Below are 24,895 nucleotides of genomic sequence, written 5' to 3'. Positions count from 1 at the left end.
TTCTTCAGCAGTACCATCAGTTCCTCCTGAGCCTGAGGTCCCAGCGAGCAGACCGACAGCTGCAGGGCACACACCGCCAGGGCGTTTGCAGGGACAGGAATGCGGAAGCCTTCGTTGAAACTCATCTGGGGCTGCGGCTCCAACGCTGTACAACAGTAAAACGCACAGGCCCTGCCGGCGTCCAGTGGAATCAAGTGCACCTTCACATACCTGAGCGTGAACAGAGCAATATTTCACAACATGAGATTTATAGCTCTCTATGAAAGAAAAACATAAATGTGTCACTGGTTGTCAGTAACAATTTGCTCAACATCATCATGTGGAGCTACACCAAGGCTCAGGATGAACTATCTGAAAAGTATTTGACTTTTATTGTTGAAAGAACGCCACAAGGAATAGTTGCAACATGAATCAACCTTTAATCATCAACATCAACTCTAGAGTACTCACACTTTATATCCATCTCTCACAATGGACCTGTTTAGGTTCTTGAGCTGTAGCAGGTGAAGTCGTAGAGACTGAGAGTTAGACTCCCACCTGTAGAGAGGGAAGATGAACAGAGGATGTAGACTTAGATCTTAACAGGGAACAAGCAGCCACCCACATGCAGTCTACACAAACAGTTTACTCACAGCAGTCCCAGTTGGATCTGGGCGGGGTCGCTCACAGACGTCAGCTCTTTCATGTACGACATCTCCTCTGACTCCTCCGGCCTGGGGGAGGAACGTCAGAGAGAGAAATAAACAAACGGTTTCACTTTTAGTTTAAGGAATTTTAGATATTCCTGGGACTCAAACACCATGATAAGTTCTACTTTCTTCAGGCCACTAAACCAAATGTCTGTGTAATGGGATATAACTTAATTTCCACTGGGACAGGAGACAGAAATCCCTCCACTACAACTGCTCAAACACAGAGGTGTTTACTTTCGGAGTTGCAGTTTTCTCCTCGGTCACTAGGTAGCACAGTTGTTCCAGAAACCTTATCAATGCAAAATGTCGAGCTGGAGACATGAACTGTAGTGGGAACCAGTGCAGAGGCGGTTTGTGTCTGTCTGTTTTTCTGTGGACACATTGTGTCACTTTGTCAGCATCACAACTGGAGCAGCTTTGGTTCAGGAGGTAGAGCGGGTCGTCCTCTAAAGGGTCGGTCAGTCCCCCCATTCCGACCAAGATACTGAATTGCCCCTTATCGCTGTGTTTGCGGTTTGTGCTGTGTGATAGAGAAAGTTCTGCACAAAGATGCACAGTATAAATGTGTGTGTGAATGGGTGAATGTCAAAACTCTACAGTAAAGAGCTTTGAGAGGTCGTCAAGACTGCTAACTATATAAATACTGACTATTCTTCAGTCACAAAAATCCACAGGTAAGGAGTTCGGAGATGGGTGTGGTCCCACCTTTAACTATTGTCTACTCGTGAAATAATGTGGTAATAACTACTTAGCACTCATGTCTTGGAGCATCAACATCAAGATGGTCCCTATAAATGTTCTGTTTCAGCAGTGTTGGGATGGACGTCCTCTCACCTTCGACCCCAGGCTTCAAAAACCCCACTGTCTGTGGCCAGAGCGTCCTCAGACACCCCCGCAGAGACTCTCCTGGCCCTCCTGCCACTTCTGTTGGCGCTGTTTCCTCTCAGAGTCACTCCTTCAGAGAAAAAGACACCCAGTTAATCGTCAGGTCACCTTCATTGTTTGAGAGAAAGAGCGGCAGTCTTGAACTTGCCTGTAGAGGTAAAAGCCCCCGGAGCGCCGGTTTCTCTGTGACTCTTGCTCTCCAGTTGATGCACAGCGGCGGGGTCCTCGCCACTCAACATGGCCGTGTGCGATAGGGCTTGCGACTGTGCCCGCAGCCCCTCTAAAAGGCCACGACCGGCCTGCTCCATGTACTCCTCTGTCATCTGGGTGAGGGGGCAGTCCTGAGGGGCAGAGTGGTAGGGTGTGTCCATAGGGGAGCTGGGTGGTGAAAGGGAGGATAGCGAGGAGCGGGAGGAGAGGGAGGCGAGGGACTGCGGGGTGTCATGGGAGCGTTTGGTTTTGCTCTGGGTCAGAGGGTCAGGATTGAACATGGAACAGTCTCTGGACACAGTTTCTGGGGGCAGCAGGTAGCGCAGGTGGGGATCTAGCGTCTCTCCCAACCCCTCGTGACGTTCATACTGTGGGAGACCGTAGATGTCACTGAAACTGATGGAGCTGAGGGAGCCTCTGCTGGAGGCCAGGGAGCCCCGACTGGAGGCAAGAGACCCCCGACTGCTACTGGACGACACCGTCAGAGAACTGGCCGACCAGCTGGGGAAAAGCAGGTAAGAGACACATGAGAAAAGACAGAGAGCTGTGAAGAAGATCAGCTAACATCTTCAAGAATGAGTGTGTGAGCTGCACCTCTTCAGCTGCGTGTGGAGATAGGTGGTGATACGCGATGCCTCCTCCAGCTGCCTCAGCAGAATGTTCCTCTTCTCCTGCTGCAGGATCCTGTCATGAAATACACATCCATGCATGAGAAATTCAGTTTAAATGAGCCGTCACTCTCTACCATTTCTGCATCTCTATTTTAGAGATGAATAACTGATCATTCATGCTTTTATTACCTCACCTTTTCTGGTCTTAATCAGAAAACCCAGAAATAAATGCAGTCATTACAAAATTCAACAGCTAGCATTTTAACTAGAACAAAGAGATATGATCACACCTGTTTTATCTTTTTTCACATTCATTCAGCTTGTATTAGGATTGATTTTAAGATTTAATGATTACTTTTAAAGTTCTTTATGGCCCAGCCCCCCGCTCTATCTCTGGTCTTCAAATTCCCTATTTACCACTGCACAACTTGAACTCAACTTCTGTCAGAAGGCAAATTCCTGAATTGACTTGAAGTGCCAGGCTATTACAGTTCTAACATTTCCTTTAAGTGGAGAAATGTTGAGATATTGTCAATTTGTAGAGCAGCAGTGCTTTCAAAAAAGTCCTACATGCATTGGTTTGCTTCTCTGCCTGAAACTGAAAACAAAGATCATCAACATTATATCTCTTGAGGATCCTGAGGGAGCTATAATGTATTTAAACTCTAGCAGACAGGTTATGTTTTCACCTGCATTTCTTTGTTAGCAGGATTACACAAAAACTATGTAACTGGTTCCCATTCAATCTGTAGAGGGAGGGGCCATGTTCCAAGGAAGAACCTGTAACATTTTGGTGCAGATCCAGATCAGGGATGCGATCCAGGAAAAACATTTTTTTCTCCTTCTTGAACAATGCGAGATAGGGCGTCTTTCAACATTTTGGTGAACATCTTAAGAAATTATGCAGAGATTTTTTATGGCCACACCCCACTGCTAAAATAATCCTAGGGGAAACACTGCTCTCACACTCACATTCACAACTAAGGGCAATTTTGAGTCTTCAATGAACCTAACCCCAACCTGCATCTTTTTGGACTTTGGGAGGATCTCGGAGTAGCAGGAGAAAAACCATGCAGACACGGCGAGAACATGCAAACTCCACACAGAAAGACGACCCCCCCGTACCGGGATTCAAACAGTGCCAACAATACCACTGTGGCGAAATGTTGAACATGACTACAAAGTTTGATTTACAAAATATCAAGCAAGTATGAGATCTGAAGGTATGACAATAATAACATCAGTTCAAACTTTTCTGTGCTAACACAGACGTTGTTGTTAGCCGGGAGCCTTCACACAAAATTTGACAACACAGGCTGTCACCATTCTGACCTCTGATTGGCTCCCTGGCTCTGGGAGCTCTGGGCCCTCTGCACCTCCTCCTCCAGCCTGGAGCGCTCCTCCTCCAGCTGCAGAAGCGTCTCAGGAGGGTGCTGCTGCTTGCTGACCAGAATGATCTCCTGCAGAAGGGCCTCCTTCTCGCGCAGGAGCTGCAGGAAGTCCCGGTCGCGGTCCGCCTCTGCCCGCCCCGACCAGCTCTCACTGTCCAGCTGTGCTAGCTGGTGCTGTATGCTCTGAACCCTGAGGGAACGTCACAGAGGTTAGTACAGGAAGGGTCGTTTTTCAATTCTCTCCCCACACCTGGAAGTTGTTCAACAATGGATACACATGACATATTTATAGTTGGGCAAGTACCTGCCGTGTCTACTTGGTTTAAAACATTTGTTTGTATAAAACATTACTAGAGGACAAATGGGCCTGGCACTGTGACTCAAGTACAAAGAGCACAGAGTTCAAAAGCCAAGATCAACACTGTAAAAACTCATTCCACTGTAGCTCTCGTCCTCAGCTCAGATCACACACTTCATCAGCAACATTCACACACGCCGTTGTTCGCATCCAGAGGCAACAACATATTTGCATAAATCTCAAGCATTTAATTTCCCTCGCTCTAGTTTTTGCATAATCCTACAACAGAACAAACACAGATAAAAACAAACTCTTATGGATGGAGGTAAAAATGTATTAATGTTATATTTTATTATATGAGACATTGCTAACGAATATAACAAAGCGGTATTGAAGGCCACGTGGGAGCCAAGCTGACACTTGGACTATAATGACATTGTTATTTTGTCCGTGGGCGACCTGCTGCATCAGTGGCTTCTCAGGTGTGTAGCGGCACGCAGACGTTGATGTAGACAGAGCTGAGTGGGATCTCAGAGAGCAAAACCCTCAGCTCAGATGAAATAACTGTGCTTATGTGTCCTGGATTTCAGACAGAGTGACTCAGTGACAGAGCATGCAAGTTTCCACAGGTCTCCCTTCTCTCTCTCACCCTCCCTCCCTCCCGCTCTCCCTCTCTGATGTCATGGTTGGCATTGCTGTTGCTGGGTCACCACAGCAACATGAATCTTGTATAATAAAAAAAAGCCAGCGTAATAATATGGTGACTGTTGCTGCTGCAGTTATCCTCACACTGCTGCAGCTCACAGCTGGAACATAGCATGTCCAACTGGGAGTGTATCCATCATTAGATAACACATGACCTTCATGACACACAACACCTGAGCTTAATGCAGGAGCGACTGCTTGTCAAAAGTACACAAAACTTCAGGCTTCATTCAGTGTTGATTTTGCCAACATGTAATTTGGCCTGTGCTATAAGAGAGAGCTATATTTAACCAAAGAGTGTGTACATTAAACCACCTTGCGGAGGAGCAGGGTGTGCGCTGAGGCAGGCGGTGGGCAGTCCGCTCTCTGGCCGCGCACACAAAGGCAGCACACAGTCAGCAGCAGAGTGGCCAGGCAAGAATGTGACCACCCAGCTCATTCCGGCGGGCCAGACACCGCTCAGCATCCACGGCCACCAGACGCAAATACTACTCCTAACACCTACTCCCACTGGACAACGTGCAGGGCCGGGGAACGAGAGGGGACTGACGGGGCTCATGACTCAGTGCTGCAAGTGGGTCATAGTACTATGACTGGTAAACATGCAGACGGACACACTTACTTTTTCTTAGCTTCCTCGTATTGCCAGTTGAGTTTCACTTTGTCCACCAATTGTGAGGACTCTTGCGAACCATACTGAAAAAAGAGAGAGAAGTTAAAAAGGATTTAGCTCACAGTAGTTGATACAATTTCCAAGAATTACAGCATAATTATTTCAGAGGTATTAGGGGAGTTTGAAAAGCTTCATACAGTTTATCTGGTCAACATTTGAGCAACTAGTCTTTCCTTTAGTGTCGAGGTTTCCACAATTGGAGCCCTGATTTATTGATCCTATATTTGATTACTAATTTCCAAATTGGGACTCATAAAAGTTTAGAAAATTAACTATTAACAGTTCCTGTTTGAAATTTAACAATGTGAGTTTCCAGGAGTGTCGATTTTCTGCAATATCTAAACAGATTTATCTGTATTTTTTGGCAGTGTTGAAGATTTTAATACACTAATAAAGATATCTCCCGGAAGTTCAATTCACACTAAATCTAAAAATATAAGTTTTATATCTATGCATTAACATATAAGCCAGTTATCATTCAATCAAACATTTGACACAGGCTGCCATTCACATCGCTACCTCCAACCTCCTTTGACTCTCCCTCCCTGTATTCAAGAGGGAGGCAGGGAGGAGCAGCAGTTCCTCTCACCTCTCCCATGATGTCGGTCTGACAGCCGGTGTCACAGTACTGCTGCAGATTGCACGAGTCGCCCACAGTTCCAGTGCTGTTCGACACTTCGCTGACTGAGTCGCTGCTTTGGAGGTTCACCGTCAGCTTCGCCAGGCTCTGTGGGATAGAACAGGTATTGACAACAAATCAGGATTATCCATCATAATATGACAAAACAGAACACTATGATACATTTATCATAGTGATGGGACAAAAGCAACAAAAGGGGAAATTGCCAGGAGCAATTTTTAAAGGGGATTTTTACGGGATCACACATTAACATTTATTTAAACTGTAAGAGTGTGTCATTTGCATCCAGCTCGAATTCATAAATAGTAGAAAATGCTTCAGTAAATGTGGCCTGACAATCAAACTGAATCATCATCTATTATTCATTATATATTTCTCAATCATCTGAGATGTGGTTGGTGATTCATGTGTCTGGAAATGTGCTTCACAGGGAGCAGATGAGAAGCAGCAGAACAGTGGAGGCTGACAGACACTAGAGGTCAGCATAGAATATTTCACAGACAAATGTTGCAGGAGTAAAGTTTGGATAGGAGGTTATCTTTAAAGGACAAAAGAGAGAGAGAGCTACCTGGATGAGGTCCTGCCTCTCCTTCTCGCCCGTGCTGATGGTCTTCTTGATGCTCCGCAGCTCGTTGAAGATGGCTTGAGCCTCATCCAGCTTGTAGTTTGTCTGACTGTTGGACATCTTCCTGTCAATCCTGTGACACAAAAACACGTTAAGAATACAATTCATGCTGGCCACTGAATGTCAAAGCCCAGAGGTGAAACGACTTAAATATTATTTTACTCTGTGCTAGAAGGTGGATAATGGAACTCATCCCTTTGAAACCCAAAGCTACAGCCTCAAGGATCAGTTATCATCAAGTGTGGGACTCCAATTGTGAATTTTACTGAAACGAATCCTGCACAATTTTAACTTGCTATCCCACATCAGTATCTGGTCTTTTTTTTAATGTTTACTTAGTTAATACGTTACTTAATTTGTTCACTTTCTTCCCCAAGTTTTCCTTAAGTTATCCTTTTTCTAATTAATAATTACGAAATTTTTGGTTTTGATCAAGTATACGACGAGTCTATGATATAGATGTTTAAATGATGATGGTTCTAGGTCAGAACAGGTCGATTTACCGTTCAGTTCATTCAGTCATTATTTAAAAGACTTGAATTAGCTGAATGGACCATAAATATATTTATTTATGTGTGACCTGAAGGGACAAGGTGCACCTGGCAATATATTTATTATCCATACATTATTATGTATAATAATATTCTATTTTAAGACTATATGCAGCTTCTGTTCACTGTCAGCAGTCTTCCGTCAGCATGACAGATGTCAGTGTCTTATGTGTCTGAAGCTTCACATTGTTTATAAACTGATTATTAGAGTAATGTACTGTAAATGTGTCAGTGCACAGGAAATGATTGAGAACCTAACAATTATATAAATGTTATAAAGATGGACAGCGTTTAGATTTTACTCTGAGCTGAGGATGAATCCAGGATGTGAACAGAGAGAAACTCTGGGTTTATGGAAGAAAAGCTGAAAGGGAGCAGGTTAGGTTCACAGGGTGAGTTCCTACGGTAACTAAATCAGGTCGAAATTCTCCCTGCTGGGTATGATTACTTAATATTTACATTCACTTAGGTTGAGTTTTGCAGCAGAAGCATGTAGAGACAATTATTTTCAAATTAATAATGACAGGCCAGTGTGAATGATAATCTCAGTTTGCACATGCTGAGACATTGTTTCAGGGTTTTTACTCCTGCTTTCAAAGACTAAAGGTGAAATCCGACTCTAGAGCCCTGGTATCGAGTCTCAGCAAAGAGAAATCTAAAGTTTAACAATCCACTCACAAGAGGATTAAACAGTGTATTGATTATGAAAAAAAAAAAAAACGAATCAACGAAGCCGGTTCGCTCCACTGCTTTGATCATAACCTGTGTTGTTCAGTGTCAGTGTGAGGAGGAGGGAGGGGGGAGTTTGTTTGGTTGGTTGGTTGCGGGATGGAGGAGTGCGGCATCGTGCCTCCTCCATCACTGGCCCTGGCACGAGGCCCCCGCTCTCACCGCAGCCCGCTTCCTTCACTCTCTTTCAACAGCAGGTACTGTTCATCTACTCGACCCTGCCTCTTCCTCCCAAAACAAGTCCTGCTTTGTTCCCCCTACCCCTATTGGCAGGGCCTGGGAGTTTATGTGCTTAGCCAAAAAAAAGGAGAAAAAAGGCACTACCCACCCTGTCAGTGCCTGCCTGTATTGAGGCCCCCACCCTGTGTACTGTAAAGTAGTAAATATGCTTTTACTATTTCTAAACAAACAATATATTTGCCATGATTAGGGCCCAGTTAACACCAGTTCAGGTGGTTGCTATCGACAAAGTCTAATAACTGAAAGTATGTGAAGTTTCTGAACATTTGAGAAAATTGTTTGGTCAAGTTGAGGTAGAATGGCGACAGAAAAGGTGCTCAAACGTCAAACTGTCCAAAAGAGATAAACTCCTGACTCCAACTCCTGAATTATTTTGTTCAAGCGGTGACAATTAGCGAGGAGAATTTTTGTTGACATTAGAATCTGCTCATTTGCTTTATCTGATGTGTTGTGGCGTGGAGAACAATTAGCTTTGTTGCTGACAACAACTGAGATTGAAAGAAGAACAAAAAAACAACAACACAAGGTTCCTCCTGGCCTCAAACGTACTGGGCAAAAACCAACCCAGGAGAAACAATAGGCCACGCAAACACACACACACACACATACACACAGGCAAACATAGGCATAAACACACATACAAGCTTGTACACACATACAGGCGAAACAATTTGAGAAGAGGATGCGTCCATGTTTTCTGCAAGCTGTGTATTCTCCTGGCTATTCTGGGAATCGCTCGAGTTGTGTATTACCTAAGAGATAAGAGACTCTTTGCCAGGACTCAGGAAGTGCAGAGGAATTCGCAGCCAGATATCTCAGTGTTTTTTTAAACTGTTCTCGAGACCACACCTCCCCCCCTCCGCCCCCCCTCCCCTCTCCATGGAGCAACTTCCTCTCCAGGCCGAGCCTTGGCTCCCTGCACTCCACTGGTGCATCCTCTTCCTGAGGTGGAGTCCCCTTTTCCATCAAAAAACTCCCTCCATTTGCCTTTTCTCAAACACTCTCTCTCGCTCTCTCTCTCTCTTTCTCTTTTTTAACTTTGAGAGGTGGAGCAACTATTTCTAACATTGGATCTGCTCTCAAATGTTCCCAGCACAGAAAGGCACTGTGTGTGTATGTGTGTATGTGTTTAAATACCAACACAAACTAAAGGCAAATGGTGGACTGCATCCGAACGAACAGAACATTTTCTCCTGATTATTCCATTACTATACTGTAATTTCAAAAAGCTTTTTGAACCAAATCTTTATAACTTTCTAAATAATGTCTCAATATATATACTAAATAATAATTGTAAACCACGCAAAATAATTTGAAAAGGGTGAAGACTATATATATCCTGGTTATACAACATGAAATAATTTGGATGAGCACATGAAGGCACGTACAGAAGAAAAAGAAAAACAGAAAGTTGGAGTTAGAAGAGACAGGACGAGAATGAAGGCGAGAGGGAATAAAAAAAAAGGGAACAGGCCACTGGGTGGGGGGCAACAGCCATGGGAGGAAGGGTGGGACTGGGACACATAGCGGCAGAGGAACACTCACTCCTGCAGGGTCTCCACTCCCATTTCCTTATACTGCAGCTCCTGCTTCACCTGGGCCAGCTCCTGCTTCAGTCTGGAGAGCTGCGGACACAAGGCCCAGCACTGCGTTAGAATGGCGCACAATGGGCTTCTCTCAGCACCACCAGCCAAAAGTGCTTAGTCATGACTATTAACATACAGGAATGTCTGGCAATGTTGATACAGAGATGAACATGGACGTCAACATACACTCTCACACATTGAGGCTTTTCTCCCCGGAGAATCGTTTCCAATTTGGGTTTAAGTTTGAAAAAAAAAGAAATGTTATCCAATTACATAACCTTAAAAATGAGATGAGGATAAATCAGTGTTGTCTATTGTTGACATTTCAAGGGGTTATCTTCTTGTTTCATACATCAAATTCTATTTACTCCTCATGTCTGTGGCTCTGAAGATTTCCTTAAAGTTTAAGATAATTATTCATCAGGGATGACACTAGGGTTTACTCCTTCAATGGGGACCCTTTCAAGTCCAACAATTTTGTGGGAGTGCAGTACTGAATCACCTAAATGTGTCCTTCAGTAAAATAATACTTTTATAATATTGTTTTATGAATGAATAATCCAACAAAATGTGTTTATATGCTCTTTGTTTTAAGTTTCTAAAAAGTTTAGCATCAATTTCATTATGTTATACATAATTTTACATGTATTTGACTTAATGTGTCATACATATATAACTGCCAGGCGAATATAAACAAGATTAAGAGTATGTAGCCTCTGATCTACGTGCTAATGTTAACATGCGAACATACAGAGTCAAAGGTAACATGCTGATGTTAAAGCTAGGGTTGGTAATACTGGAAAAACCCTCTCGTCGAAGCCTTGCCCCCAAAAACCATGAGCGCTCTCTGCCTGACAAGTGCTAGAAGCCAAGTTTTCTGTGAATGATCATTTCATTCAGGCTGAATTAATTGCTTATAACAGTCCTGATGCTGAGATGATTTTGTTACATACTAAATAATTAATATGGCATTTAGATTTTATCCACATCGCCAAGTTCTAATTGAAAATGTCAATAAACTTACACAACTTTTTGTGAAAGTTACTCCATTTACAGAAATAAAAACAAGCTTGTTTTTTTCTTCGTGGAAACATGACGTACAACAATTCTAGGATTTGTTGAACGAAAATGAATTATGAATAAATTATCATCATAAGATTAAGAGAGGTTATAAAACACTGGCTCTGAGTTGTTCCATTGAACAGATTTCTATTGTAACATTACGATCAAGTCTGACTCATCTTCTCAGAACAGCTCCTGAGGGACAAATGTCGATGATCCAGGAAACACCCTCATCCATATGACTGATCTCAGAGAAATGTCCAACTTGGTCATGTGAGTAGCCTCTGCCTGACCCTTTGATGGTGATCTCATCCTCATCCTTCCGAGGCCCCAAGCCAGAGCCACAGTATCCTGTAGGGGCCACACCCCGGCCCCCTTTCTGCCCAAAAGGGCCCCTCGCTGCAGCCCATTGTTCTCCTCCGATAATGACTTACCCGTTCTCGTCTACAAGCTATTTCCACTTTTATTTGGTCAGGGTCGTATTTCGCGTTCGAGGACGAGCCAGAGAGCGCTGTGAACACATCAGAAGAGAAGGACAAAGGGTGATTAGCAGGTAGTGAATAGTGATGATTTTAAAGTGAACATGGTATAGTAAGAGCTGAAGGGGAGATTCAGTGTCATCTCCTCACGCCCTCACTTGTAGACACCCCTAGGACACTTTGTGTGAGACAGCTGGCTGGAGTCAGGAGGGTAAACTGGGTGGAGCTGATTAAAGGGAGGGTGGGATTGGAAATAGGAATTGGCTCAGATTGCTCAAATAATATCTGGTCTCCTACACATTTAAGCAGGTGTATCGTTGTAAAATTCAGAACTGCCTACAAAACAGCTGTTAGAAAAGACAACAGGGTCTGTAACAGCCTTCAAGAAGATCTAAACGGGGGGGTGAAAATGTAGATATTTTGGAACATAAACTAAAACCCATCTTTTCAGCCTGGCTTTCATGTTGTGTTTTGGCATTTTTATGGCTTTTTACAATTTACACTGGTTATATTTATTATGATATTTTTTTTTATATACATTTAATAATTTCTTTCTTCTTCTTATTATTATATATTTTTTTTTAGTTACATTTCATTATTTATAATCATTTACTTTTTTTTCTTTTCTTTTCTTTTTAAGTGGACTGGCTTCTGAGCTGAAGAATCCTTTTTCAACATTTTGTCAATCGCTTGTAACGCACTTTGTTCTGCTATTGATTTGTTTGAATGGTGCGATATAAATAAAGCTTGATCCACTAATGGATTGTGATCCATTACTTATTTTGATTTCTATACTGGTAGCCGAGGCTAATGCTGGTTGTCTTCTTCCTGATAGGCGTCATGTTATAGGAGCCTGACGAATCAGCAATGGCTACATTGTGACGGAAAACACCTAATCGGCAGGCGGATGTGCAAGTCTATGTCAGAATTTCCAAACGTTTCCATTTCTGCTCGTCCAGACTACAATAGTGTGCGATAGTTTTCAAACTAAAACTAAACTAATTTTTAGAGGTCTGAAACTCTGGAGTAGTGTGGACCCCAGCAGAGTTTTAAAACAAAAACATAGCACAGTGTGAATAAAGCCTTACTGCTGGTGATGGAGCGATTGTCCTCGGAGAGCTCGTGGAAGAGCAACATTTCCTGCTGAGCCAGCTCCAAACGCTGCTGCTTGACCAGGTACATCTCCTTCTTGGCTTTGAGGGCCTCCTGGGCCACCACAAGGTACTCCTTCAGCATGCGCTCCTGCTCCTGCCGCCATTGAGTCCGCGGGTTCTCTATCTGGGTGGTCTCTGACAGCAGAACACGACAAAGGTGATTAACAGGCAAATATTTCTGTAAAGACCTGTGATAATAAAAATCTGAAATGCCTGAAAGTGCTGTTGTGGCCTCTTTGAGATAAAACGACTCAGTACACCACATGAGAAAAAATTAAAACACAGAAATCTGAGACTTAAAGACTCTATGCCCTATGTGATGATATTTCTGTATTCAAACACTGTACTCACTGTTGATGTGGTCGATGTAGTAAACTCCCACTTGCTGGTCATAAACTTCCTCCCACCCGAGAGGCAGTTCATCTCCAACACAGTCGGCAAACGTCAGTGGTTTAGTGATCCTGAAATGATTTAAATCAATTGAGTGCAACAGTAACCCCACGGAATGAACATCTCCACTTTAATATCAGCCTCGCAAATAAAAAAGTATGTGCAACGTAATGCTTTCCCTGATAGGGACTCAAAACTCGCCCTTTCTTTTTCATCGTAGTGGAACCATCATCATTATCTTCATCAATATTAATCAAAGATAATAGCACCCATAAAAACTATGATGTAGTAGTGATAATTAAACTTTACAGCATCAGTGGATTTACAGGAAGACAGTTGGAATCTACTAAATTCATATTATTTTACAGAGCTGTGGTTTCCCATTTCCCACATTATGTCATTTTCCTTGTTAGCACTCTGCTGTGCCTCATTTGTCATTTTATAATAGATGTTTTCTATGCTAATCAAGGAGAAAGAAGCAAAATGCAAACATTGTTCTAAAAATTATTTCTTCTGGACTTGCTTTTGTCTCACAACACAGACTCACACAAGGAACTAGGCCTAAAACTTTGAATGAACAAAGATAACTTATGTTTACCAAATTTCTGAAATGGACTAAAACACTTATGGCCTACTTCAACATGTGTGACATACAATTTCTTGTGCTTTTAATACCCCAATTAATTGTCAGTTATCATTACAAATATACTGGTCGCACGAAAATAAACTTACTGCAACAAAAAATTTGCAAATAAAACAATGAGTAGATAAAGAAAAAGAGAAAACAAAATTAAAAAGAAATTCTTGAAAATGTTACTTGCTGTGCCAAAGCTTGAATTTGCCGGCTGAACTTGTAACATGTAATGATTAATAAACCGTTTGTGTGGATGCAGGACTCATCAGCACACACTATGTCAGGCTATAACATTGACTATGACAGGGCAGCGCTTATGACATCAGGCTGACACATAACTAACTCTACTAATCTCCACATATCAGTGAGCTGTGAACCAGTGTGTCCACTGGCCGCACTGTCTGATTACCATCAATCAACGCAGAAAAAAAAGGGTGGAGGGTGCAGGGGCAGTGACCCTGTCCTCAACAGTATGCTCACAATGCAGACAGTGCACGAGGCCTGATCCTGGTGAGCTATTGCATACAATGAGGGGATGGCCCCAAGAGAGTAGCTGAGGTATTCTGCTGCACATTCCTCAGGAGACAGACGCAGCGGCAGCAGCTCTCCTCTCCGGAGCCGCTCAGGATAAACTTCACTCCATGTCAACGCCAAATGCCACTAACACTAGAAACACAGAACATGTTCCTCTTCTCTCGAAATGCTCGGAAAAGCCTCTCTAAGCACTTTCCATGCTATTAGGATGTACTGAGCAGAGTCTTGGCTGATGATGAATCACATAGGCTCGTAAAAAAGGCCTTCAACAATGCCTCAAATTCAATAAACTCCCTTTGCATTTCACACATTTTTGGAAAATTCCAAAGGCTAAAACACTGACCTGCAGCTTAGCACGTAAGGCTGGACCTTAAACTAAGACTATTTACATCCACCAAGGAGATCACGTTGTCACCGATGGTTGTTTGTTTCATTTAAGTCTGTTGGTTAGTTAGCAAGAGAACACAAAAACTCAACCAGGTGAGAAATTAGGGGGCCCAAAACTATTTTAAATTTTTCAGGATATAATGCCTATCCTCATGTAAGAACTCTTGACGTATGTTTGACACGGATGGAGGTATTGTGAGAGAATGCAAAGACTGAGATATTATGGTAAATCAATGAATGATTAGGTAAGTTTTATTACATTCTCTCATTGAATTAGATCAAATACTGTAGAGGATATATTCCCCAATGACAGGACACATTCATAGAGGTTATATGAATGGGTGGTTTCATTTGAACGACATAAATTTGCCTTGTAGTTATGGTAAGTAAAAAAGATTTCTGAACTGCAAAAATAATTGGTACCTCAACCAAGGAGGTTATGCTTTGCCCCCTATCCATTGGTTGTTTTTTTGGGTGTGTTTGTTTGTGTGTCAGCAGGACTTAGCAAAAAACTACTGAATGGATTTCCACAGAGGATGGGACATGGACCCACAAGAAACCATCGAATTTTGGGGTGAATCCAGATAAAGGAGCAGATCCATTTCCTTTGTTTTTAATTTTGATCAAGTTGACGGGGAATAACTCATGGATCTTATATGAGCAATTTGGTGCAGATCATATTACAAATCTGGATCTAGTGAATGTAAATGTAGTTTCACGATGGCAGCTATTCTAGCTTTTGCAACAAATTGATTAATAATATGGTCTTTTGGTTTATTTTAGGATCCATTAGAGTCGTCTTGGGGAACCACTTTTTGTCTCACCATTTCTCTCTAGCTCTACATCTCTACGTCACACAGCCCTTCTTTCTAGTAAAGCACTGATAATGACCCCGACAACGACCCTCATATTCCCCCAATGATTATTTTTTTATACAAGCACAGATTGAGCGCACACGTCTGCAGACGGTCAGCGGCTTGGTGACAGTGTGTAAAAAGGATTCTCACATGAGCCATGTGCAGCCAAGCACAAGGCCAAGGCAAACACCAGCACACTCCCCTTCTTCTCTGGCTTCAAGTGTTTGTTTAAAGTAAACATACGTCCCAACACTACATGCATTTGTAAACACTTAAAAAACACTTAGAGCAGGCAGCTACACCTTTGTTGTTGGTTTTTATGTAAATAAGGACTAAAGGTGAGTAATTATAGCTGTTTACAGGAGTTCTGATATATATTTGATTGAGCTAACATGGTTGGAAAAACCCAGAGGGGAGGCCACAGAGAAAACTCTGGAAGTGACGTCAATGGGAGTTTAGTCCTGAACTGCTCTTCGACCTCTCCAGGGACAGAGAGAGAGAGAGACACAGGGAAAAACATGTCCTCTTGCAGATCTGAATCCCAACATGTGAATGTTTGGTTTGTTATGCAGTCTTGTGACAGCAGCCTCTGTTGTTCCGAGTCATGTCTTGGGAGACTCTGACCGCTGCACAGCCCAGCAGACTCGCAGAGAGGAGGATATACAGCAGCACAGAGCAGGAGAGGAGGGATCTGACACACATTTAGAGAGCGGGGAGGACGCCGCCAAATTATCGTAAAACTACAAGGAGTCACACTTGGTTTACAAGTGTTTTTGATGGAACCCTTTGAACTGAATGAAATCTGCACTCTGCAGAAAGCATAACTCATGTTTATGATCATTTCCATCAACCAGTGTTTTCCCTGAGAGCGGCTCGGAGAGAAAAATAATAAATAGCAAATCTATGTATCCATCCAATAACACGTTTTTTTAACACATTAGTTTACATTAAATTCATATTTTAGTTTGCCGCTCCAAACCAACATCTCAGCTCTCCTATGTAAGGCATACAACAAATTTCTATGATAACCCTATTGCTGTAGGATTATGATGGAGCACCTATAGAATTACTGTAAGTCTGCAGCAGGTGCTGGCAGTGACTGTTACAGAGTTTTCAGCTCGGCTGGCAGCATGGTCCTCTGGATGAGACGTCAGTCTGTGGCTCAGTTGGTCCACCACTTTGGTCCAGACTGAAATATCTCAAGAACTGCTGGACAGACATTCGTCATTCCCCTAAAAACGTTGGTTATCCCTTGATTATTGATAGCGCAATTCGTTCAAACAGCCCAGTTGTTTGTCATAAACCATCTGGTCATCTGGTTTATGACCAGATGCTCTCAGAATTAATGACACTTCTAGAATACTTTAATTAATATGCTGTAATGCAAAGTACAATATATTTAAATTTGTGATAAATACATGGTCTTAATATGATCTGTTAATTGATTGAGCCTCTCTGCCAATAGTAAATGAATTTGGTTTAAGAGCTGAAGTTTTGATGTACAGTTTTACACAGAGTCTCCAGTATCCTCTTCCAGTATGAAAGGAAACAGAAAATGAGACAGATATCTTAAATAGACCAACAGAATGACAAGTATGTTCAGCTGTGGAGGACTGAAATGCTGCTGGGCCTTTTTGTGTCTCGCAACTTCCCAGCAAAAATATATTTAGTTGTCAAAGACATTCGCTAATTCTAGAATAATCTGTGCCATCCTTAATTGTCCCAGAAGATATTTCTATCTGTAGCCGACCCCCCCCGCCCCTTCGCCTGGCGACGGGCGGCTGCATTGGAAAGGCATGTGAAACTGGAGTCTTGGACCACGTCTGGTCTGGTCATCCAAAGCAGACCCCTCGGCCTTTGTTTCTCAACCACAACAATTAGGATGTGCCAACAAACATATTTTGTCGAAACAATATTCATTGTTACATTCAATTACAGAAGATGATATTTAATACTCTGGATATGGGTTACTATTCTTCAGCTTGCCCACAATGAGCTCACTAAGAAGTGACCGCCACATGTTTTGAAGCTCCAAAAACAATTCTAAGACGCGCCTGCTGCTGCTGCTGCCTTCATACAGTTCAGTCAGTTCAAATCAAATTAAGATTGTTGTCAATTACACCACCAAATGTGTTAATTTAGACGAGTAGTCAACACAGCCCCAAAGCAAGATTCCCGGCGAAGGAGTTCACATGGGATGACTTTTTTGACACTGGTGTTTAACAGTGTGATGGTTCACTGTATAAATAAACCAAACACTGGAGTGATAAACCACCAGATAGAGTCAACCAAGTCGGAAGACTGCGAGGTCGGGGCGCCTCAAAAGGAATCAACAAACTCATTCAACCACTGAGAGTCTTTTATCGCTCCAGTAAACCAGCTGCTGAGGTCTACAAATAAGAATTGAGGCTTGACCCCTGGATGACAAGCATTGCACATGAGACCGAAAAAACAACAAATGTGATGACGCCGACAACAGTGTTGTAGACAGGCACGAGGCAAGAACAGAAAAATATGCATGTTCCCCTTTTAACTCCAATATGCAGCACAAACGTCACCTGTTTTCCTTCCCATAATGTTAGCTCCTCTGAGGAGCGGACAACACACGCACACACACACACACACCCACACACCCACACACACACACACACACATACACACACACAAAGACGCTGAGAAAAAAACAGGCCACTGTTGTTGGCCTAAAAATTCCTTTCTGCGTTAAAAAAGAAATGTGAAAACAACTTTGGGAGGAATGTCATTTATGTCCAGCCTCTCTGAGGGCCTGGTGCTGCGTTTCAGAGCGAGGCCTGAAGCAGCTGACGGACTGACAGACGGTCAGACACCCGCTTCTCCCATTATGTGCTGAATCTTATAGAAATAGGTCTCTATTAGTAGACCACCATCCCTGTCTCGGTTCACATTTAGACAGCGTCTGGACACATGGGAAGGGCCCGTCTTATCAGGAGCAGTGCAGGGCTGGGTCCAAAAGTAAAACTGTCATGGCAGCAGGGGGAAATGGGCTGAAAGAAAAGTCATGCATGAGTAATTTCAAATTATTACTAAAATAAAAGAGCACCACATGTTTGACTAGAATCAAATGCCACTGAAAAGAGCGCATACCTCCATCAACGCTAAACAGTCCCTTTGAATTCAATAAAGCAAAGAACACCCACTCAGAGATCACAGCGCCCTTAACATATCTGATGTTTTTCATCAAGATTCACTAATAATTGTCGGAGAAATTAATGAACATCTTGAAAAATCCTTGATCTGCCTCGGGATCCAAACCAAATTTCCCCTGACCCATACCACATCCTCCCACCCAGTGTCATGGTTAACTGTCAGCTAGTGTCAGTTTAATCTGTCTAACAAACAGATGCAGATGAAAACATAACCTTGTTGGCGGAGTAAAACTTCTATAAATGTAAAAGAGCCATTTTGAGAAACACTTATGGCACATATACCCACCATGAAAGCCAGTGCAGCATCTTGACCATAATCATTTTTTATACGAATTATAAGAACGTTGCTTAATGCAAAGCTCTAAAACTAGCCTATTTAAAAATTCTCCTTTCAGGGGGAAACTGCTGTTCGAGTGCCTAGCCAAAGGAAGTAGCCTAGCACTTAATATGTTCATTACTGGTGTTTAACATCAAATTGTACATATTTTTGTTTTCTTTGACCTAGAATGGGCCCTTTATATTTAAAATGTTTATATTTACATCGGGAGTGGCTTCTCTCTCCGGAGGCCGACATGTTTTTTACAGTAGCCCAGACTGGACAAACTAAACACCTTTTGAGTTTTTAGGACAAATGAAGGCTGCAACATGTTCTCCTTAATGTTTGGTAGGCGAGGTGAGGTGAGAGGTATTCAGCGACAAAATGCAAGTTCACCGCTAGATGTAAAAAAATTGTACACACTGAGTCTTTAAGTATCTATAACCCAATGCTGGTGTATAAACAGTCAATTACTGAGACTTAACGCAGGTGCAGGGTATTTTAACAGAAAATGTTTCAACTATTAAACTAATTACCTCCACCAAGGAGGTACTGTTTTCATCGATGTTTGTTTTTCTGTTAGATAGTAAGATAGCAGAATTACGCAACAGCTACAGGAGGAATTACCACAAAACGTGGGGAAAGGATGTGGTATAGGTCAGAAAAGAACTCATTCAGTTTTACTGCAGATCCGGATCAGGAAGCCCATCCAGGAATTATTTTATTCAGTTTTTGTGTTCTTCAATATTCACATTGATTTCTCAGAGAGTAGTTCATGCACCTTGATGAAACATATCAACCTTATCTAGGGGACTGATATTTATGATATTTAAGTACAAATTAGTGGAGATACAAATAAACATCTGGATCAAAATGTGATTTCACAAAGGGACTGTTGGGCCTTGGTGGCAGTCTGCACACTACTGAGTGCCATTCTAGTTGTTGACAAATGCTATACATTGATAAACACTTAAATTGTCCACAAATCAGTCATAATTTTTGTAATTTTTATACATGTGACTGTTTATGCTGTATATTGTTAAATAAATGCTGAATAAGTTGAAAGGGAAGTCACTTAAAAATATGAGGTGACTAAACTACAAGAAAATATGAAACGCTGCTGAATTAGAGTGTATTTATACCAAGAAGAAGGAACGTACAGAAATGTACACTGCTTACCGGATGCACCCGTCTTGTCAACAATAGTTGGAAAAAACTCAAAACAAAACAATGGTGGCCTAAAGCTCGAGGTTGCTCCGCTGAGTTAGGCATGTCCTGTTTAGGTAGCATTCTTCACAATATACACATAAAACACAAACAAATGACATCGGCTGACTGCCGCCTACAGATGCTTCAGCTCCATCAACTCACAGAACCGATGCAAAGCAGCATCAGAGCTTTGAGAAAGTCTTTTAATTGGTATGAATCATCCAGAAACACAGGTTATCAGCTGGATGAACTGGACACGAGAGGGAGTCACGCCTGTAACACTAACTGCTGCAGGAAAGTGGTTTGAACTGTCATTAAAGGGAGCTAGGTGAAAGCTGAAGACAAGCACATTGTCTGCTCGTGAAAAAGAACACAGAAAACACATACGGCAAAATGACACCGGATCAAGCAATGGCATGTTCGCAACCTCCCCCCACCAAAAGACAAAAAAGAGCCATCATAATGAAAACACTGGGGGAAGCAAAATAACAGCGGGGTTCAGCGCATGTGAATAACCTTTCGGTGCTGGAAACACAGCTCACCCTTTCCAGAATAATTGAATTTGGTGTGCTTTGTGACCAAGTATAAAGGCCTCCCTTTGCTGAGCGGCAGGCCGGCCATGACTGTTGCATAACAGAGCTAATAAAGGAGGCCTACAGGGCCCAGGATGGAGAGGAGGAGGCAGACACGTGGGAACTGCCTCCCTTCTGCTGCTTTGTCTGGGGCCGCGAGCGAGCAGAGCCCCCTGGGGCATTAGCGTAGGCATGCCTGACATAACGCTCATTCCACTGTAACAAAAAAGCCCCACAGAGCAGCTCGGCTTATCTGCAGGAGCTGGCGGGGCCGCCCCGAGCTGGTCATGGCATCCACCGTCCTCAAAGACATGTTCATCAACGAGGGTGACTGAAAAACGAGGATGGTTGGATGGAGACGGTTTACAAAGAGAAATGTTTTAAGAGCTTTATTCTACCCTACATTTTTGTCTCGAAGTTATGGCACGTCAGATTAAAGATAAACACAGGATTCTGCTCTTTTGCATTGGTGCCAGCCATGTGTTGACCGATGGATGCTCCACAGCATTTCACACACCCATCTAATTTCTCACTACACGCTGTCATCTAACCAAAACAGCTCCATCCAGCCCCTCTACTGCCTGCAGACGCCAATGAACCAGCAGCAGTGAACTTGAACTCTGGCCGATATGGAGCGCCGTTACACCATTTCATGTTCATCACTGACAATTTTGTTTCAGCTCAATGCCTCTTGTGTTTTAGAGATCAGGCAATAATTACGCGCCAAGTTGACTCTCTGGGACAGAGCTCGCTGTAGGGTGTGCGGACACGTCAGGTCACAGAATGGTAGTACCTGAGGTTTCTCAAATCAGGAGTTGAAGGGGACCATGTGATGCAGCTGTTCCTCATCATACACAGACCACATTATGGCCAAAATATGACAGTTTGATCCCTGCCAAATAAGGCTAGTTTTACACTGGTTAAGTCATAGACTCCAACACAAAATACCATGGTCCAACAAACACTGGGCACAGACAGGGCAACATTTTTCAACTGATCAACAGGTTTTAACTGCTTAAAATTAATATTTGTAATTGTTGATGCCCTGTTTTTTGCAATAATACCACAAAATGTGAATATTTGTGGCATAACAGTAAAGTGTTGGTCTGACATTACAAGATATTTTTAAATGTGATCTTGGGTTTCGGGGGAATGCCAATCAGCATTTTCAAAATATTTTCTACAGCTCGACCTATATGGAATTTTCGGAGGCTGATGGTAATAATAACAGTGAGTGACAGGTACACGAACTAGAGCGTGAGAGAGAGAGAACTGCATTGCATGCTACTTATGGGTAACACACAACTGCAGCTGTAACTATGATGTCTGACTGTCTGCATGGACAGTGACAACTTTATGGATGATGGCACGAGTACATGAGCGAGACACACACATACAATGCCGTAACGGAGCAAAACACCAAATTAGACATCACAAAAGTGTAACAAACTTATTTGGATTCATGACAAAACTGTGGCAGGACAGAATATGGTGGTATTGTAAGTAGATCACCTCAGTCCTCACTGGTATTTAAATATCACTGGCCACAGTTCCTTGACTATATACTTTTTTCTGATGCCATGCAAACACATCTGAGGAATCTAATCCCAATGACTCTGTGTCTTCTCTCAAGTCTCTGTGGAGGAGCACGTCATTCCAGGTGAAAGCCAGTTACTCATGATAATTCAGGCCTATAATAACATATGGTCGATACCAGACAACCAACCTTCACCTGTAAGCCTTCGATTTGTGTTGTACTTAAACAGAGCAGCTATCACAATGTGCCTTGACGAGGACAAGTATGACACCATTAAGATCATTAATGCATTTATCGCTCGCCTCCTGCCATCCCCAAGGGTCATCCGAACAGGCCATTTCATTGCAGTGGACGGAAGGAGCTACTGTACATTAGTGCAGCGAGGCGGACTGAATAACCGACACCTTTTTGTATCTGTTGGATGTTAGCAGAAAGCCTTCTTTTACTGCCGTGCAGTAACGTGATCTATAGGAAAGACAGTATCAGGTGGTGACAGACATTCCTCTGACCCAGATTTACCTATAAATCACTGAGCAGCACCAGAATAAATGCTGAGATTGTTCTTTTGTCGTGCAAACATAAACCCCACAGTTCCCCCTTCAAACGCTGAAGCCTGCTATCAGCTTCACCCAACAATGGTTAATCAACTTGCTGGGAGGAGGGGGCCTTGAAGGAAATCAGGTTTCTCTTATCTAGATTACATGCAGCTACTACATTCCTACTGTTGGAGCCGACTGCAAGAAAGCTGCTTTAAAATGTGCTGTGTGCAGCAACCAGCAGACTGGTTTACTCGGGGAGATGGAAACTCAGGCTGCACTGGTGTCCCCGCTCCATACTTGGGAGTGTTGTTTTTGTGGATTTCTGCCTTTCCCCCCTCTTAATGCAGCCGAGTTCAAATAATTCCCAGTAATCTCACAGAGTTTGCTGGGAATGCCTGATTGAGCTGGTTTCTGGGCTGCTGATATCCCAGTCCCCCACAAAAAGCACATCCTTGCAGCTTTTCCCAGTGGCCCAGCGAGCATTCCTCGCATTTTTCACTAAAGATTTCTGGGAGTTGGAGTTTCTTGCCTGTGCTACACTCTCCATTCTCAAATGCAGCAAGAGCCTCACACACACTGAGGGTCATTTTGAGAGGAGTTTTGTGGCAGAATGGAGCAGAGACTTCACAGATGTGTTAGGGCTCCAGGGTGTGTGTGTGTGTGTGTGTGTGTGTGTGTGTGTGAGAAGGAAAGGGGAGCTGGGTAACAATAGGTCTCTGTGTTAGGTGTGTGTGAACCAGGAATGTTTCAGGTCACTGGAAGTCATAAATCTGCGGAGCTCCGTGATGAGTGTGGATCACTGAGGTCTGCAGACATTGAGGTTTCCTCTCTCGTGGAGGAGAGAGGCATGAGGAAACCCAGGTGAGCAGTGTAAGCACAGTGAGCTGATCAAACCCATCCTCTGACACACAACAAACCGGAAAGACCGAGGGCTGCTGTCTAACCCCGTGTCATTGCTACACGGGAGGAAAACCGTGATATTTCAGGGTTAAAGAGGAGACAATGTCGGGACAGCGGTGGCTGGAGCAGCTGCTCGGTGGGTGATCGTGGGCGTCACGTCCCGTGTTTGCATGGGGAACTTGTTGAGGAGGTGGGGAGGCCTCGATGATCTGCTGCCAGATCTCAGCTGATTCATCGGCGGTGGCTCCGCGATCCACAACAGCCCTGGAAACTTAACACAACTAAACTGGTTCCTTCACTTGTAGCCGGCCCCCTCCCTCCCTGCAGCCGCCCTGACATCTCCTCCTCCAGCCTTGTGGGGTTTTATTGAGGGGGGGTCTTGTTGTATTAACCTCACTCGGTGTGTATGTGTGTGTGTGTGTGTGATCCCACTACTCCCGGGCCTCACGTACCTATCTCTGGGGTCAATCCACGAAGTTTGCCGGGTGTTGTGGTCGATGAAAAACACTCTGCCATCGTAATCCCGGGCTTCCTCCCAGCCCGCGGGCAGCGGCAGCTCCGAGCTCTCTCTCCGCGTCCCGCCGCTGACCCACGGCATCGCGTCGGGATGGTGAGAGGGCACAAGCCCCCTGCCCTGCTGTGTAGTCCCCCCGAGGAAAAGAGAACGAGTCGCTCCTCTCTTCACCGCATTACAACCGACTCCGCCTCGACGCACTTGTCCGCTCAACAAAAAACAAACTTTCCGCCGAGCTCGCGCGCTGAAAAGTTCCGCCGGAGGTACATCCACTTTTCTCCCGACAAACCCCCCGAAAAAACAGTCTCACGGCACCGCGGCGCTCTCACGGTCCTCGGTCCTCCATGTTCGCCTCCTCCTCCATACTTCATTCCTCCGTGTCCATATTCGGGAAGAGCGGATTTGCATAAGTGGTCGGACGTACGACACAGCAGCTCCGTCCAATGGCGACGAGTCACAGCGCCACCGCTTCATTACGCTTTAATACCGTGTTTAATACACCGTCACTGCCATGTTTAAATCTGACACATGTCACACGCTGCGGGTTTAATGCTGTGGCTCACTTATTGAACCTCAACCTGTGGATCCACGTGATTTAACCAACCACACATTATACATCAGATGAGCTGTGTTTGAGACTGAAACAGATTCAGCAGTTTAAACCAAAAACTTTAAGTTAGCTCATTAAAGCTGATACAGTGGTTTAATCATGAGTGCAGGGTTACATCAGCGGCACAGCAGCGACACCTGGTGTCCACCACAGACTCAACCGGGTTTGCACCACAGCCAG

The 24,895-nt window shown here is 43.6% G+C and overlaps 1 protein-coding gene across 1 annotated transcript in view; it reads right to left on the bottom strand.

Moving 5' to 3' along the window:
• Positions 1–24,555, bottom strand: part of wwc3 (WWC family member 3) — a 28,799-nt gene extending 4,244 nt beyond the window's left edge. Inside the window, exons 1-15 of the mRNA XM_053431182.1 lie at positions 24,044–24,555; positions 12,883–12,992; positions 12,466–12,666; positions 11,333–11,409; positions 9,796–9,875; positions 6,674–6,803; positions 6,055–6,192; positions 5,415–5,488; positions 3,731–3,979; positions 2,382–2,471; positions 1,726–2,288; positions 1,527–1,647; positions 633–713; positions 451–537; positions 15–210 (exon numbers count right to left, since the gene is read on the bottom strand). Coding sequence (XP_053287157.1) covers positions 15–210; positions 451–537; positions 633–713; positions 1,527–1,647; positions 1,726–2,288; positions 2,382–2,471; positions 3,731–3,979; positions 5,415–5,488; positions 6,055–6,192; positions 6,674–6,803; positions 9,796–9,875; positions 11,333–11,409; positions 12,466–12,666; positions 12,883–12,992; positions 24,044–24,189 — 2,343 coding nt within the window. The 5' untranslated portion in view covers positions 24,190–24,555. The remainder of the gene's footprint in view (positions 1–14; positions 211–450; positions 538–632; positions 714–1,526; positions 1,648–1,725; positions 2,289–2,381; positions 2,472–3,730; positions 3,980–5,414; positions 5,489–6,054; positions 6,193–6,673; positions 6,804–9,795; positions 9,876–11,332; positions 11,410–12,465; positions 12,667–12,882; positions 12,993–24,043) is intronic.
• Between the last annotated feature and the right edge of the window lie 340 nt (positions 24,556–24,895).

The sequence above is a fragment of the Pleuronectes platessa genome, chromosome 9 (assembly GCF_947347685.1).
Source record: "Pleuronectes platessa chromosome 9, fPlePla1.1, whole genome shotgun sequence".
Lineage (NCBI taxonomy): Eukaryota > Metazoa > Chordata > Actinopteri > Pleuronectiformes > Pleuronectidae > Pleuronectes > Pleuronectes platessa.
The sequence above is the reverse complement of the archived record's forward strand: the minus strand, read 5'-3'. Positions and strand labels throughout refer to the sequence as shown.